This window comes from Lissotriton vulgaris, chromosome 6 (genome assembly GCF_964263255.1).
Source record: "Lissotriton vulgaris chromosome 6, aLisVul1.2, whole genome shotgun sequence".
NCBI lineage: Eukaryota > Metazoa > Chordata > Amphibia > Caudata > Salamandridae > Lissotriton > Lissotriton vulgaris.
Genome location: NC_141694.1, coordinates 1475002356 through 1475020057, shown reverse-complemented (window position 1 = coordinate 1475020057; position 17702 = coordinate 1475002356). Strand labels below are relative to the sequence as shown.

Sequence of the window (17702 nt, the reverse complement as noted above, 5' to 3'; positions counted from 1 at the left end):
TGTGGGCCCCAGAGCGAGATGTCTGAGCCAAACAGAAGCAGTTCTGTTTTCTCCCCGTTTAATTTTAATTTGTGCTCCAACATCCATGCCGAGATCTGTTTTAGTCCAGCTTGAAGAGAGGAGAAAGGGAGGTGCTTGTTGGTGGAGAGAGAGTAGATGACTTGAGTGTCATCGGCGTAGGAATAGATAGAGAGACCTGCCTGTTCCGCCAAAAAAGCAAGAGGTCTCACATATAAATTAAAAAAAAGAGGACTGAGAATAGAACCTTGTGGAACACCGTGATTGGAGGGAAAAGAGGAGGAAACAGAAGTAGAGGAAAAGACTTGAAACGTGCGATTGGATAGAAAGTTAGCGATCCAGGCCAGGGCAGCACCATCGACACCCACCTCTCTCAGGGAGGACAACAGAATGGAATGGGAGACGGTGTCGAATGCAGCACTCAAATCAAGCAAAATGAGTGCCACGGTCTCCCCGTTGTCCACTTTTTGCCTGATGGATTCTGACACACCAAGGAGAGTGGTTTCAGTCGAGAAGCCAGCCCTGAACCCGGATTGAGAACCATGAAGAAAGTTAGAGGTTTCCACGTGAGAATTAAGCAGAGAGTTAACATGTTTCTCCAGAATTTTAGAGAAACAGGAGTAGCGAAATAGGGCGAAAATTAGATGGGTTGTTAGGGTCTAAGTTGGCTTTCTTTAATAGTGGGACCACCATAGCATGCTTCCATTCGTTGGGTACGATAGCTTCAGAAAGGGAGGCATTCAAGAGCTCCAAGATAATAAGGAGTAGAGTAGGGTCCAGAGAGCTCAGAATTTGAGGGGGCATGGGGTCAAGCGGAGACCCAGATTTTATGTCCTGTAAATACTTTTCTAGAAGCAGAGGGGAAATGGGATCCCAAGCAAGGAGTTGGGGAAGCAAGGAAGTGCGACAAACAGAGGTGACAAGTGGGGGAGAACATGCAGGTAAAACAACATGAGTGGGCACAGCGGGAGAGGAATTAAAGGAGTCATAGATCTTCTCGATCTTTTGGACAAAGAAATTGGCCAGAGCTTCACACTGGGGGGTATCAAGAATAGGGGCCTTGGGTACAGTAGATGCACCTGACAGCTCCTTCACGATTTTAAACAGGGCCTTAGGTCTATTCTGTGCCACAAGGAGCGTGGTGTTCGTAAAGGAAGCTCTGGCGCTATCACATGACGCGTGGTAGATTTTAAGAGCGGCCTTATATTCCGCTTTCAGAGCAGCATCATAATTGGTAGCAACTCCAGGTGGTTGATGTGGAGATCCACTGGGCAGATGCACTTCCCAGTCGGTGAGCGAGGCATCCATGGTGATGTTCTCTTGCAGAAGAGGGTTGAGAAAGGGCCGAACCTGCAGCAGGTTGTTTGCATTCCACCAATGCAGAGAGGGACTAATACGGCCCCAGATCAACACTCAATTCTACTAATGGCCCTCTATGTGTGACCATTATGCAGCCAGGGACTGCTGCAACAGAAGCATGTGTAACCTGGGGTGAGAAACTATGGCGATGCAGGATGCCATCAGGCCGAATAAACACATAACCTTTGTGACCATTACCTAGAGATCTGGCTAAAACAGAGGTAATAGTGTTTGGGGTGGGTGTACCCTTGCTGGGCTGGAGTAAGCTTTCCCTACTCGAGAGTCAAGTATAGCCCTGAAAAAGGGCTGCACTTGGAGGGGCTGGAGTCGGGATTTGTTTCTATTGACAACGGAGCCTAGGCTGTGAAGGAGATTTATGGTGGTGTCCGTGTGCACTGGCCATTTCTGTAGCGTGGCTCTCCTGATCAGCCAATTGTTCAGGTATGGGAAGACGAGAACGCAGTTTCTTTGGAGGTGAGCAGTTACTATTGCAAGACATTTGTAAACACCCTGGCGCCTGTGGTTATGCCGAAGGACAGCACTTGGATTTGATAATGCTGTCCTCTTACCACAAACTGAAGGAATCTTAAAGGTGCAGGGTGGATGGATATGTGAAAGTAGGCTTCCTTCCGAATGAGGGTGGTCATAAAGTCACCTTGTTGTAGGAAAGGAATGATATCCTGTAGGGTGACCATGTGGAAGTGCTCTGACAGGCTATTCTTGTTGAGGCGCCCCAGGTCGAGGTCAAAGACGGGCCTCCGGGATCCACCCTTTTTGGGGATCAGAAAGTAGTACACCCCTTTGCCATGATGTTGCAGCAGCACTGGTTCTATAACCCTTTTCTTGAGTAGGGCATGCATTTTCTCTTGGAGCGGATGCTGATGTTCCGGGTAGCGAGTATTTGCAGGGGAAATGTTTAGTGGTGTTTCTGTGAGCTCTAAGGAATACCTTCCCTGTATGAGGCCTATAACCCACTGGTCAGTTATGATCTCTGCCCAGCAGGGCAGGAACCCCTGCAATCGTCCCCGACAGGTGTAAGTGGTCGGGGGAATGAAGAGAGCGTCACAGCTTGGCAGAAGCGGCCCCTTTAAGGGTTGCCCCCTTTCCCCTGCCATTACTTTCCTTGTATCCTTCCCTGCAGTAACCACGCAAGGGTGACTGTTGCTGTGATTGCCTAGGGAAGGATAGAAAAGTCTCAGGTGTGTTGGTTTTGGATCCACCCCTATACTATGAGCCACGGGCAAATGGGATTTGAAGTGCGCCCATGGCTTTGGTTCTTTCGGTGGCCTTCTTAATCTTTTCCAACATCTAGTCTACTTGCATGCTGAAGAGGTGCTTCGCAACAAAAGGCATGTCGAGGAGATGTTGTACCTCTTCTTTAAACCTAGGTACTCACAGCCAAGCTAGGTCTGCTGCATCCAAGGCACACCTAATGTTGGGGTTGGAAATGATCTTTTCTTCCATATCCAACTCCTGGCCCAGTTTCATATATTTGTGTGGGAGGTGTTGGATGAGGTCTTCCATCTAATCCCAATGGGCCCGGTCCTACCTGGAGAGCAGTCCTATAGAACTGGTAATGCTCAAAGTAGGCCCATAGAATTGGTACTCCGCCAATGGTCAGACTGTGCTGCAACATGTTTGCTTCCGGCATTAATATTTTTAATTTCTCAGTCTGGAGATGGTTCATCTTCTGTGCCCTGGAAGTTAGCACATTTTCTAGCTGTGTCCACGACAAAGGAGTTGGGGTTAGCTGGTCCCGGATACAAGTTGGGTCAGAGCAAGATACTCTATATTTTTTCTCCACACTTGGCAAGATGACTCACGCCTTCACTAGTTCTTTAAGATGCCCCTAGTGTGCTTAAGCATGTCTTTCAACATAGACTGGTACTGGAGTGACCCTTGTGTGGAGGAGATAATCTCCATGAGGAAGTCAGGCTTAACATGAATTTCCACCTTGTGGTAGGTGGCTGCCCGGTGTAAAATATATGGAATATGCTACTTACCAGTATGCATCTGTTCTTGGCATAGAGGGCTGCAGAGAGGTACATTTATGAATAGATCGCCATCTGGTGTTGGGCTTGGATGATTGCACTTGTTTTTCTCTTGGAGAAGTCTTTTGTCGTCACAAGACCGATGACTCCTCCCTTGGGTGCTAGTGCGCATGGGCATCGGCTCCATCCTTAGATTGTTTTGCCATAGTAGGGTTAGATGGAGAAGTATGATAGAATACAGATAGAAATGCCCATGTAAGTATCTAAATAAGATAGTGTTGGAACAGACACAGGTTTCCGGGGAGGCTGGGAGGGCATGTACCACTCTGCAGCCCTCTATGCCAAGAACAGATGCATACTGGTAAGTAGCATATTCCGTTCGAGGCATATGGGCTGCAGATGGTACATTTATGAATAGACTATACAGCAGTTACCTCCCTAGCGGTGGTCACCAGTGTCTGTTGCAACAGTTTGAAATAAGGTTTTTAGTACAGCTTGGCCCACTCTAGCCTGTTGTGTCGCCTGCACATCTACACAGTAATGTTTTGTGAAGGTATGCGGTGTAACCCAGGTTGCTGCTTTGCATATGTCATCTAGAGGAATGTTTATTAAGAATGCCATAGATGCCCTTAGTTTACGTGTAGAGTGAGCTCTAGGAAGAACAGTTAATGTCCTTTTTGCTTTTATGTAACATATTTGTATACATTTTACAATCCACCTGGCAATGCCTGCTTTAGAAATAGGATTACCCTTATCTGTTGGAGAAAACGCTTCAAATAGTTGTTTGGTTTTTCTGAAAGTTTGTGTTCTTTCTATGTAGTACAATATTGCCCTTCTGACAATGTATGTAGGGCCCTTTCTGCTACAGTCTGTGGTTTTGGAAAGAAGACTGGTAGTTCCACTGGTTGATTGATGTGGAATGCTGAAATTACTTTAGGGAAGAATTTTGGGTCTGTTCCAAGAACCACTTAATTTTGGTGTAATAATGGTTCTTGTATTGTAAATGCCTGTATTTCACTTACTCTTCTGAGTGAAGTAATGGCTATAAGAAAGGCTACCTTCCATGTAAGGAATTGTATTTCACACCTATGCATAGGTTCGAAAGGCGGTCCCATTAGTCTGGTGAGTACTATGTTGAGATTCCAGACCGGAGAAAGCGGTAGTCTTGGTGGAATGACTCTTTTGAGGCCTTCCATGAAAGCTTTTATTGCTGGCACTTTAAACAGGGATAGATGTTGCCTGTTTTGTAGGTACGCTGCTATAGCTGCAAGATGTACTCTAATAGATGTGTAAGCAAGGTTACATTGCTGTAAGTGTAGTAAATAGCAAATAATCTCGTTAGTGGATGCGTCCAGAGGGATGATGTTGTTACTGTTACAGTATACAGCAAACCTCTTCCACTTTATTGCATAGCATGCTCTGGTGGTAGGACGTCTTGCTTGCTTAATGATTTCCATACAGTTTGGAGGTAAATTTAAGTATCCAAATTCTATGACCTCAGGAGCCAGATCGCTAGGTTCAATTGTTTGGGATCTGGGTGCATTATTTCTCCATGGTTCTGTGTAAGGTGCATGGGTAATATTTCTAACTTTTGATGTGCCACCTGTGAGAGTTGCAGTAGCGTGGTGAACCACGGCTGTCGTGCCCACGTTGGTGTTACTAGTATCATTGTCATTGAATGTTGTTGCAGTTTTCGAACCACTAATGGAATTAGTGGGAGAGGGGGAAAAGCGTATGCAAATTTGTTGGACCAATTTATCTATAACGCATTGCCCTGCGACAGGTGGTGTGGGTACCTAGATGCGAAGTTTTGGCATTTTGCGTTCTGATGGGTGGCAAATAGATCTATTTCTGGTTGTCCCCGTCTTTGGAAGAATGACTGCAGTATTTGGTCGTGCAGTTCCCATTCGTGTATTTGTTCTGACTCTCTGCTTAAGATGTCTGCTATCTGATTTTGAACTCCTGGTAGGTGTTCGGCTAACAGATAGATCTTTTGAGGAATGGCCCATCTCCAAATGTCCTGCGCTAGTCTGGATAGTTGGAGAGAGTGTCCCCCCCCCCCCTGTTTTTGAATATAATACATCGCTGTCATGTTGTCTGTTCTGACCAGGACTGCCTTGTTGAGAATGTGCATTTGAAAAGCTTTTCATGCTAGGAACACTGCTAGTAGTTCTAGATAATTGATGTGCAGCCTTTTTTGCTCTACACTCCATCTTCCCTGCACTGTATACTTGTCCATATGCGCTCCCCATCCGGCGAGCGATGCATCCGCTGTTAGTATCACCTGTGGAATCTGTTCTAGGAACGACCGCCCCTTGGAAATGTTTGTTGTGTTCCACCACTTCAGAGATCGATGTGTGCGGTCGTCTACCAACACCAGATCAGTAATCTGACCTTGAGCCCGATTCCACTGTGTTGCTAGACATTCCTGCAGCGGACGCATTTGTAGTCTGGCATATGGTATTAGCAGTATGCAAGAGGACATCATCCCTAATAATGCATGAACACTCGGGCTGTTAGTGAGTGTTGCGGTTGAAATCTTTGGATCAACGTGAGCATTGTTTGTATCCTGATTGGATTGGGGTATACTTTGGCTCTTTCTGTGTCTATAGTAGCCCCTAGATATTGTTGAATTTTGTTTGGTTGCAGGTGGGATTTTGTGTAGTTCACCGTAAACCCTAGCTGGTGCAGCAACTGAATGGTCTTTTGTGTGTTTTGAAGACATTCTTCTTGTGATTTGGCTTTTATTAGCCAATCGTCCAAGTAAGGGAAGACATGTATTTGTTGTCTTCTTAGGTGTGCTGCAACCACTGCTAGGCATTTTGTGAACACCCTTGGTGCTGTTGTGACCCCAAACGGAAGGACTTTGAACTGATAATGTTGTCCTTCCACAACAAACCTGAGATATTTTCTGTGGGCTTTGTGAATTGGGATGTGAAAGTAAGCGTCTTTTAGAACCAGTGTAGAAAGAAAGTCCCCTTTCTTCAGTAAAGGAAGTACTTGCTGGAGCGTGACCATGTGGAAATGTTCCGAATTTATGTATGCATTGAGAGGTCTGAGGTCTAGTATTGGCCTTAGAGACCAGTCTTTTTTGGGAATTAGGAAGTATAGAGAGTATACCCCTGTTCCTTGTTGATGTTGTGGAACGTTTTCTATAGCATGCTTTTGTAGCAGTGATAGTACTTCCTGTTTTAGAAATGTTAGATGATCTTGTCTCATTGGACGCTGTTTGGGGGGGTTGTTTGGTGGGGTAGCTGTGAGTTCTAGGCAATAACCATGTTGGATAATTTGTCTCACCCATCTGTCTGATGTGATGTTTTCCCAGACAGTTAGGAACTGTGATAGACGTCCCCCGACCGGTGTTATATGGTCTGGAGGGAGTTGTATGAAGTCACTGTTTTGGGGTTGGGGAGTTGCGGTTGTTGTGATTTCCGCGACCTCTACCCTTGTTGTTGTTACCTCTGTAACTGCCTCTTGAATTACCTCTGGGTGATGTTGGTGTAAAAGAGGTAGATTGCTGGCTTGTGCCTGTATTCTTTGACCCGCCTCTATAGGTGGACCTACGAAAGGAACCCCTTTGACTTGGCTGTTGCAATGCTCCCATTCATTTAGCCGTTTCCGTGTCTTTTTTCATTTTTTCTAACGTCTCGTCTGTACGTGAGCCAAAAAGTGTTTTTTCATCAAAAGGCTGGTTCAATAATGATGTTTGTACTTCTTGTTTGAACCCTGAGACTCTGAGCCATGCATGTCTTCTTAACATGATACTGGTGTTGATGGATCTTGCTGCAGTGTCTGCTGCGTCTAAAGCACATTTAATGGTAGTGTTAGTTATTATCTTCCCTTCCTGTATAAGCTGATCTGCCCTTTTTTGATGTTCCTTAGGGAGATGTGTAATGAGTTTTTCGAACTCATCATAATGAGCTCTATCATAGTGTGCAAGTAGCGCTTGTGTATTAGCTATGCGCCAGCTGTTTGCCGCTTGGGATGCTACTCTTTTTTTTTTTCTTCTGAAAACCTTAATTGTGCATGTAAAAGCGTACAAATACGGGCCTACAACCAATCAGGCCGGCCACGACACATTGTAAACGCACGGAGTCAGCATTAAGATTCCCCAGCAGTTTCGCAAACAGTATATAAACAAGCAATCAACATTAGGAGCCGAATATAACCGCTAGGAGCAGGATTAAGGAAGGTTAAGTTTTATAATATAATAGGAAGTATAGAAGGAGCAGTGGCAACTTTTGACATCTGAAGTCCTGTGGCGGGCAGTCGGTAAGCATCAATAAAAAGGAGCAGTGAGAAGCGGAAGTAATAGCAGCAATTGGCAAAAGTCAGCACAGAATCGCCCCTTTTCAAGTCAATTCCCACCGCTGCCCACCATCCGCCCGTCATCACCTGAATGTGTGCTGGTACAATTCAAAGGAATCAGAACAGCAATGCAAGATAGCCATCTAATATACTAACCCAACTAAAGGAAAAAGAAGGGGGGAAGGACAGGAAAGGAATATTAAGAGCAGAAAAGAAAGAACGCAGCGCCGCTATACGCGTCCCATGGAGAATAAAGTACACTGAACTAGAGACCCACGATCAGGGTCGAGGCGAGTACGACATGATATGTGCCATCATTATCATGGACGTGAGGAAGTCATACCCACACTGCCGGCTAACACTTCATGAAGGGCGCGCGCGGACACAGCGTCCCGATAAAGGGATACAAAAGAGCCATAGAACTAAGAAGAACGAACAATATAAAGACCCCATCCCTCCCACACCACCCTGCACCCCTGCAGAAGGCTACGGCCTACCCCCCCAGCAGCGTGCCTGTCGCCCTAAGTGGAACCCGAAATATAGAAGAATCAGAAAGTGGTAAAAGAACACAAAAGACAAAAAGGGAAAGAAAGGGGGGGAAGAAAACCAGTGGGAGAGGAGATCTGCAATCGAACATCCAGCTCCTACCCCCCGCCTTAACACTGCTAAAGCCCACATCGAAACGAGATCGACACAGCCTCAAATATCAGGAACATGAAGAGGAATCAGTCATATTATTACAGCTGCGACCAGTCCTCATCTTCATACAGTAATTAGCAGTCCGCCGAGGCGATTTCCATCTCACCCCTGTCCTCTCCTGGTCATAACTTTAGTGCACAGTAAAATAGAATACAGCAAGCAGTGCGGCATGGAGTGTACACTGGATCGAAACAAAGCAGGCCAAGGGTGAAAAACAGTGGATCTCAGTCCCGAGCAGCAATGCAAACAATGGCGGCCGAAGACCAAATTATCAAAGAGCAACATCAGGAGCAGCAAACAGTCCGGGTGCGGTCCCGCCGCCCAAGGGGGCGAGGTATCTCCAGCAGGGCAGCCGTGGGACCTCACCAAGTCAATTCGAGTCAAATAGCAGCCGGACTCCCCAGCCAGACTGACCTGGACGGGCCCCGGCATGGGGCCCTCACCCACGACCGCCACAGTCAAAACTTCCTGGAGGTTAGGGGTCGCAGACATACGGTCTCCCAGATGAACGGCGGCATCACTTTCTGCAACAGTCGAGGGAGGCACAGCAGCACACCTCTGCAGTCGGGCCGCATTCGTGGAGAACGGCCCAACAGGCACGGCAGCAGGACCGCTTTCCTGTACAGCTGCGTCAAAGGTCATGGCCGCACGCCAAGAACACAGGGCGGCGAGGACATCACCAATCGTAGGCTCACTTCCATAAGCTTCAGCCCTCGTGTATCTCGACGGACCAGACTCGCCACCCCAAACAGGTCCGAGACCCAGGGCGCCGGCCGCCATTTTGTCAGTGCAGCAGGAATGCTCCGCTCCTCAACCCTCGGATCGGGCCGTCGAATAAGGCCCACCGGAGTGCCGGCGAGTCCCGTTAATGTGCCGGCGAGTCCCGTTAATGGCAATCTTGGTGCAGAAAGATGGGCCGCCAAAAAACAAGGGGTCGCCGGCGCAACCGTCTCACGGGTGCCGCCCGCCGATTCCGGGCGAAGGGCTTCAAGATGGCCGGGCAGGACAACAAAGGGGGGACAAGCCTCCTGTACGGTCTACCCCCGTCCGAGGCGGGCTGCGCCCCGCAGCAAAGCCCCCGGGCCACCAGACTGGGCCCGGTCAGTTGCCACCGGCACAACCGCACAATGGCCCCTTCAGCTGGCCCCTCTCCTCCACCCGGGGCCGGTGTTGACGCCTCGCTCCGGCCGAGCGTCACAGGCGAGTACCCGGCCCGCACGCCGCGGAGGCTCCGGAACAAACAAGGGCACAACTCCAGATCCGCGGCATCCCAGAGTCCCCAGGCCAGACGGTAAGTGCGAGCAGCGTTTCACCTTTCCATATTCCGCCAAGTATGTCTCCTCGGGGCAGGATGAAGTACAGGATGTGCGTTTCAGGCAGGAGGTTGACGGAGCCGAGCTACAATGCGGCCATCTCGGTCGCGAGCTTGGCTCCTCCCCCCTGGGATGCTACTCTTTTGCCAGAGGCATCTATTAACTTGGACTCCTTATCAGGAGGAGGAGCTTCTCCTGTAGTTAATGAATTTGCTCTCTTACGAGCGTTTGCGACTACTAGCGAGTCGAGAGGTACCTGTCCCCTGATAAATATTGGGTCCTTTGGGGCTGCCTTATATTTTTTATCAATTCTTGGGTTTAATACCCTAGCCCTCACAGGATCTTTGAATATGTCAGCTGTGTGATTGAGAAGACCCTTAAGCATAGGTAGTGTTCCTGATGTTCTTTGTGCAGCAGTTAGTGTTTCTAAAAGGAAATCCTCTATTTGAGGTTCCTTGTGTAAATCTACCTTGTGGTATTTTTCTGCCCTATTAATTAGCTGTGCAAAACCTGTATTATCATCAGGTGGTGAGGGTTTTGAGGGATATAGTTTGGGGTAGTTATCGTTATCTGACCCTGCATTATAATCCTCCCATGGGTCTGCTTCATCGGGGGCAGTGTTGTCATCCCCATGAAGTTCTCCCTCCCCTGTATCACTTTCTACATCTGTCTGAGGTGTAGATGGTCTTGGTGTAGAAGGTGGAGGAATAGCTGGCAGAGTGTGAGGAAGAGGAGAAGATGGTGTGTCTGTAGGTTGAGGAGAAAGGGGAGGAGTTGTATTTGTCCCCATTGTTCTCTTTTTAGTAGGAGGAGCTTTGTCGTCCAACTGTTCATTCTTCCTCTTTTTAGGTAGTTTTATCACCACCTTGCCAGTTTGCGGATCGATAAACAGTCTTTTGTTTTGGATCTGTCTGATGCTCCTGTATCAGTACCGACATTTTTGGTTCCGAAAGGTGCCTTTGCTTCTAATCGTCAGTGTGCGTTTTCTCGGTACCGAGAATTTGCTTGATTACGATTTTTTCGGTGTCGAGTAAGTCTTCGGCATCGAAGCGTGTTTCGGTTTCCACATGGAATGTTTCGACTGAGAGCCTTCCTTTCTATGGAGCTTCGGTGTCGATGTCTATGCCGATCGCTTCTCGGATCCGACATAGTGGGAGGCCGAGTGTTTCGGTTTCGTTGCCGGGCCCGAAGGCGGGGCGTCGGAAACTTTTTTCGGTAGTCTGACCGGGCCCAAAGGCGGGGTCGACGCCAAACGGGGTCTGTTTTTCGGTAAAGGGACGTCATCACTCACGGTTTGACGATTTCGTCGACATCAGACTCGTCCACTTCCGACCCAGACTCCTCCTCATCTTCTTCTTCTTCGGGGTGCTGGGCCTCGAACAGCTCCGGGATTGCCTCCGACTGCATTCTCGACACTTCGTGTCTTCGGGCTCGACGGTTTCTAATCGTCGACTTGGAGGAAAATGCTGCACAGGCTTCACAGTCCCTGGATTCGTGTTCAGGTGATAGGCACCTCGTGTAAGTCCTTGTGTGGGAACTTAGCACCACACGTTGGACATTTTTTGAATGGAGTCCTTTCCATGGACTCCGGACTGGACTACGTAGAGATAGGCCTCCCGGTCTCGTCGACGTAGAAGTTGTAACTTTTGTTGTTTGACCTCGAAACGCGTCGAGATGGAAGTAAACTCTCGTTCAATAACAATACCGTCGAATTGGAAAGGGAATACACACCGAAATATCACTTTTTTCCCCCGAAGTCGATCCGGAGCGATTCGATACTCATCCGAACCCGATGGAGGAAAAAAACAATCTAAGGATGGAGCCGATGCCCATGCGCACTAGCACCCAAGGGAGGAGTCATCGGTCTTGTGACGACAAAAGACTTCTCCAAGAGAAAAACAAGTACAATCATCCGAGCCCAACACCAGATGGCGATCTATTCATAAATGTACCATCTGCAGCTCATATGCCTCGAACATAAGGTTCCTTCATCAGGGGGTGAAGGCTTGGTGGGATATAGGTCCCGATCAGTGTAGGGGGTTGTCTATATCGTAGTAATACAATGGGTCGTCAGGGACATGGGGAACATATAGTGGGTCGTAAGGAATTTTTGAAGACCTAGGGCTGTCCCTCACCCCAGAATGTGAAGATTCCTGCGGAGAATGTGGCTTCTTGGGCGTGGACTTCACAGGCAGGATTAGGATCCCCTTAAAGGTCAAATTCCTCCTGTGTGGAACAGAGTCCTCGGTTGTATGGAGATGCTGGACCTGGGCTGGATGTGAATGCGTTGCTGCCTGGTGTCGAGCTGTTCTTGGAGCCATCCGAGGATCATCTGGTTGAGATTCTCAGAAACAGCAGAGGAGGAAGCTGTGAATGGGTGTCTGGTTGGTGCAAATGGCTTTTGGTGACCCAACGGTATCTAAGTGTGTTTTGGCTTAGTGGTTAACGGTTGCAATGGAGGCAGTCTTCGAAACCAGTGGTGGATGTCAACGTGCAAGGCTTCGAGTAGTACTTCGGTACAAAGGTCAGGGCTCATATTTGGTGCAGACTATTGTCGTGAGGCAGTGGTGGACTGAAGGACTCATGGTGGCTTGCGAACAAAGCTATCACCATATGTTGAGTGGAATGATGGAGAGTGGTAGTCATTGTGATTGCCTTTTGTGATGGGTGCTGAGCCGGCAGGGGCTTGTCTACTTCAGCATAGAGTGAGCACTGCCCACCAAAAAGGTCTCCTCCATCTCTGTGCAGGGAGCTTCAGCTACAGTGAGTCTTCGGTGTCCCGGACCCTGAAGAGATTGGAAGTATTCTCTTCCTCTCAAGTATGCGCCATGGTAGGCAAGATGATGCAACGGGTTCGGCAATTCCGGAGCATTTTAGACACACAAGAGTCCTCTCGATGGTCGGGGAAAAAACAGGTTACATACTTTGAGCAGGTCTTTCCTCAGGTAATTGATGTGGCCAGTGGGGCACAAGCAGAACAGAGTCCGTTCCATCACGTGGACATTCTCGGACGTCAAAGTGATGGAAGTGTGGAGGGGCTGATCCCCGACCGGAGGAGAGCGGTCGGCTGCAGAGCAGATTCAAAAGGAGAATGGTTGGACCCGATGAGTAAGCACACAGTAGGTTCTAGCGACGAGGAATGGATCTGAGGGCCCGCCAAGAATACCACATGGCGCCGAACCGGAACTCCCAGAGACACGTCTGAACCCGGTAATGGTGAAAAAATAATCTAATAAAGTTGATGCCCACTTGTATTGTCAGCAACTAGTGGAGTCACTATACCTTGTGATTTGAAAAGACTTCTTAGAAGAAAAACAAGTTGCACATGTCCAAGCCCAACACTAGATGGCAGGAGCATGCACAGCATTAACAGCTACATACGACACAAACCGTTTATTCAGAAAAGATGGAAAAGCAACCCACAGCCCGCACAGGCTACAAAGCTAAATGCATCAGAGTCCGTCTAGGAACAACAGGATTGAATTAACGTAGTAGGTATCTGGTGTTGCGCTATAATAGTTTTGGTAAACTGCATTGATGCAAGCTATGATATTAATAAACGAGATGCTGATGATTAAAGGGGCAGAAGATTACTTTAAGATCATCTGCTTGAGAGTTGGAACGAGGCAATTTATATTCAAAAGGAAAGTGGTTGACAGTGCTACCAGTTTTTAACCTGCGGCAGTCACATTATACACAATGCACCACATAATATATAACCAACTGAGCGATCAAAGCCTTGCTCCATATTATTGTGTTATCACATTACAGATGCATCTTGAAAACATGTTGCAAAAGTGAGAATCGAAAGGGCTGAAAAGTAACTAAAAGCTCACAGAGCCCATATTTCTTATCACGGCTCAACAGGAAAGGCTTGGGCATGTGTCCACTGGCCTTTATACTTCTGAATACTGCAGCATGTATGGTCTTGACCACCAGGTAGCAGCATCCCCACTAGTTGGTAATGTAAGTAAACCTTTGGACGAGGGGCATTAGAGGTACAGTACCACTAATCAGCAGTTTCAAATTAGCAAATATTGGACAGGGTGTTAACAGATTATCCTGAATGAGGACCTATTATGTACTAATCTGTACCTGCTGGTTGGAAAAAAACATATTGATGAAAGAGGGAATGAGGCCATGTAGGTTCACAGATGTTAGCCAGGATTAGATCAAGCTTTGCACTACTGAGAGAACAAAGGGAATTCGGTCTTAATCTGTTTGAATTTTAGGTACTGCATCACGTGTAGATAGCTCTGAATTCACTTGAGGCATGCTGCCAGTTGCTGAGCGCCCTCCAAAGAGGTTGTGAGGTAGTTAGTTGTGTTTCTTTAGGATATTGATTAATCTTGATAGTATTGGACATAAATACGGAACCAAGGGGTAGCAAGTAGAGTCCTTGTCATGAGCTGGCTACTTTTCAGAGCATGAGAAGAGGACTACTCTAGTCTCTTCTCAACAAAAAACACATCACTTGATGGTATGACGGAAAAGATGTCGAATGAACCTGGAAAAAGTAAAGATCTGACCAAATCCTTAGTCAAAAATCAGGTGTGAAACCTAACCTGTCCTGTGAGATCCTACTCCCAGGAGCTGGAAAAAATGGATTGGCTGTGAGGCACATAGTGGATTGGCTGTGTCAGTACAGAGTATCAAGGGATGGGAAAGCTTCTGGAACTTTATATGAACAAGACACTCTTCCGAAGCTTTTTATATACGCTTATGAGGCAGCATTTTCTCCTTTTCTTTCGATTGTACACTTTCATCCCACGTGCTACAATGCACATTTGAAACTTCTCATTTGGCGTCCAATAGCCTTTATTTAGACCAACAAAAAATGAAATGCACAATAGACACCCTGTGTTATAATTCAATTGACAATACACCTACGAAACGTCCACTGGGGTCCAAGCATGCAGCAGGAAATTATTCAAACGTTTATAGCTATCAATTAAGATCTTACCATTCTGAAGTAATGGCTCGCTACAGCTTTACGCTGTTCTTTCCTGGTAGTGAGGCGTACATAGGTCTCAGCAATGCATTCATAAAGCAAAGTGTCTTGTCCAACCATATGACTGTTTGTATAGTGACATACAGTATGCACATGTAATCGATGCAGGATACAAAATGATTTACATGGTAGTAAGTTGCAAAGCACTTGGGAACACCACCATGGTAGCTCGGCAGGGTGCAGTGAGAATAGAGAGAAGTGCTGACAGATGAAGTATGAAGTACTGACAGATTAAATGAAAAACTACACCCTAAAACAGAAGGGAGAGCAGTCGACTTGGATGCACCGACTGGAACGGCCGTAAAGGTGTGTTCTTCTGCCCATGTAACTAGGGTGGGTTCTTCTGACTGAAACGGGTCGACATAAGGTGCCAGTGGGTAGGACAGCCAATGTAGAATGGGACTATGGCAAATATGCTTTATCTAGGACTGCAATTCCCCTAAAGCTGAATAAAAGTGACATATGGTGACATCACACATCACCTTGAGATTAATTAATTCTGATTCAGTTGTCAAGAGACATCACTGGATGTTGATAAAGTATAGAGTGAATTTTAAGACTCCATCTCTGAAATGCAAAATCGCTTTAAAAAAAGCAACATATTTGCAGGTTAGACACAAGATCTGCCCGTATGTACCTGACTAAACCCGGAGTTCAAGTTCACTTGTCCTCATTCAAGTAGAAAAGACAGTGTGCCTTGTGAACAAATTACCTAGATTCTGAAATGAGCACCCAGTAGGAATATGTTCTGGTAGCACTTTGGTGAAATTTGAGAAATTACTGAAAGCTTTCCCCTGTCATCTGAGTTTTGCTGTTCCTTCACTGGAATGCTCCATTTCTTGTATGGAGAGTGTATTTAGACAGAGCAGAATAGGACTAAAATAGACTTGGTGCCTAGTTGCATGATAAAACAAAAAGTCACCACTGCCCCAAGTTTGTGTTGGTCAAGACTGAGTCTCTGAATGATCAAGGGAGAGGAAGACTGGCCTAGGGATACTAGACTCTGGCTGGCACAGGCAGCAGGTGTTGCGAAACTGAACATCGCCAGACACTGGGGTGCGCCCCTTCTCCCTCAGTGACCGAATGGGAGAACGATTTAGACTGGTGACAGTGAGCGGAAGAAGTAGTATCTAAAAACAGGGTGTGTGTGAAGAAATGGTAATAAATATGGTCTCCATGGCGCGGATACAGAGGTACATAGGCCTGAAGTCCGCAATATTGTTCTACTTACTTTGCAATGTATGATAATGTATATAATGTAACTTATCTCCTGGTCTTGAAAAGAACCTTAATATTATGTTTATTCCTACGACGATTGTGTTTGTCCAGTCCCCCCTACGTTATACTTTCATAATCAACCGAGTGATGTAGAATGCATATATGGTACATAATGTACTGTCTTATGAGCTTGTTCAATAAAAAGAATACTCAAAAAAAAAAAAAAAAGGAGTCTCTTGAAGTATCCACCACTTTCGAATCAGACATGCAAGATGCCCCTCTCTCAGTTTCTCGAACTACTGTGTCCCACAAGTACTATGCGCTTTCTCCAAAGTAGACCTGGTGCCATAAAGCAATTTGTGTGGGTGTCTTAATCAGTAAAAGCAATAGGGTGTGGAGGCAAAGGGTAAACCTTAAGAGAACCACATCTAAGGAAAAGGAAGCCGTCAGTGCCAGAAATATATGAAGAGTAACATTTAGTCAGAAATAAAAGATAAAAGGAAAACATCTTTTACTTCTGGTAACACAATAAATCTGGGCGGGGGATCCACTAAACATTATGAGAAGGACTGAACTATACAGATCTTTTAGAAGACAACGTACAAAAGATATCTTCGGCCCAGATTCAAAGACAACAGCAACCTTTACCCTGCTCATCAGCACATGGAACAGTTTTACTGTAGCCTACATATTATACTCGCAGAATGGGGCCTTTAGTTCTCCTTCAGAACCGTATTGTTTAAAAAGATTATTACTTACCATTTTTCCTCTCTGCTGAGCCGATCTGGTATCTCGCAAGGTGAACACATTCCCACACACTGAAATTTCTCTCCATACACCGGGCTTGGAGTCTTCAGTGAATCCATTGCGTGGATGCATAACAAGGACTCCGTTTGTAGTTAAACCATCCATCTGTCCATCCGACGTCTTCCACTTGGCAGCCTTTTCCTGCAAGGAAGAACATCAAAGATGATAAAGCTTTCAACCAAAATTGAATCGCGGAGTGGCCTCTTGCAACACGAGGCTAAACACCTAATATTTACCCCAAGAAAGATGTTTTTTGACGAGTCAAATCCTGCTGCATAGATCCTTGCTGTGAAGGGAGGATTTCGTTCACAAATGATTCTGCACGCAAACCTTGATATAGTACTTTGCACAGACTGCGTATCTGTATTGCTCTGGCTACCAGGGACAGTGTCCGTTACAACAAAGTCAATGGGACTTTCTGTTGACCGGCCAATCTAGAAGGGAAAAGCAAAAATAATTTAACATTCTAGTACATAGTCACCTTAAATCACTACAGTCTGAAATAAATCAAAATGTTTCATTTTTTGCAAAGGTCCTTTGCATTGTAAATATTTCTATACACCCGTTACTATTTGAATTTTCTTCTCTGAACGAGCGATCTAGAATAGGATAGCCAAAATTATAAATATTTTAAAGAGGTATTGTGATTAGAGTTTTATTTCATGTCAATCAGAATGGCAATTTTAATTCCCATGAAAGGACACAGTGATGTTCTGTGTCTAAAATTCATGAATTATGCAACTTTACAACAAACAATGCGCAATCATTCACCAAGATATAGTTTAATATACACTTATAAACTACTTCATGGTATGTCTTATATTGCTTTAATACACTCGATGGAACGATAGGTGCGAAATACACATTCCCATAATGGTTTCGTTCTCTTGATTTTTATACAGACACAAAAATGTTTTATAAAGCTCTTGCTGTCAGATGTGTGTTTTTAATGCTGTAAATAAAAGGTTTCACAGTTAC

The 17702-nt window shown here is 46.1% G+C and overlaps 1 protein-coding gene across 6 annotated transcripts in view; it reads right to left on the bottom strand.

Annotated features, from left to right (window-relative positions):
* Positions 1-17702, bottom strand: part of PELI1 (pellino E3 ubiquitin protein ligase 1) — a 346060-nt gene that overhangs the window by 11894 nt on the left and 316464 nt on the right. For all 6 annotated transcript variants that reach the window (XM_086927608.1, XM_086927611.1, XM_086927610.1 and 3 more), the window contains 2 exons: positions 16961-17158; positions 16677-16865 (listed from right to left, as the gene is read on the bottom strand). In XM_086927608.1, the coding sequence (XP_086783734.1) occupies positions 16677-16865; positions 16961-17158 (387 nt within the window). The remainder of the gene's footprint in view (positions 1-16676; positions 16866-16960; positions 17159-17702) is intronic.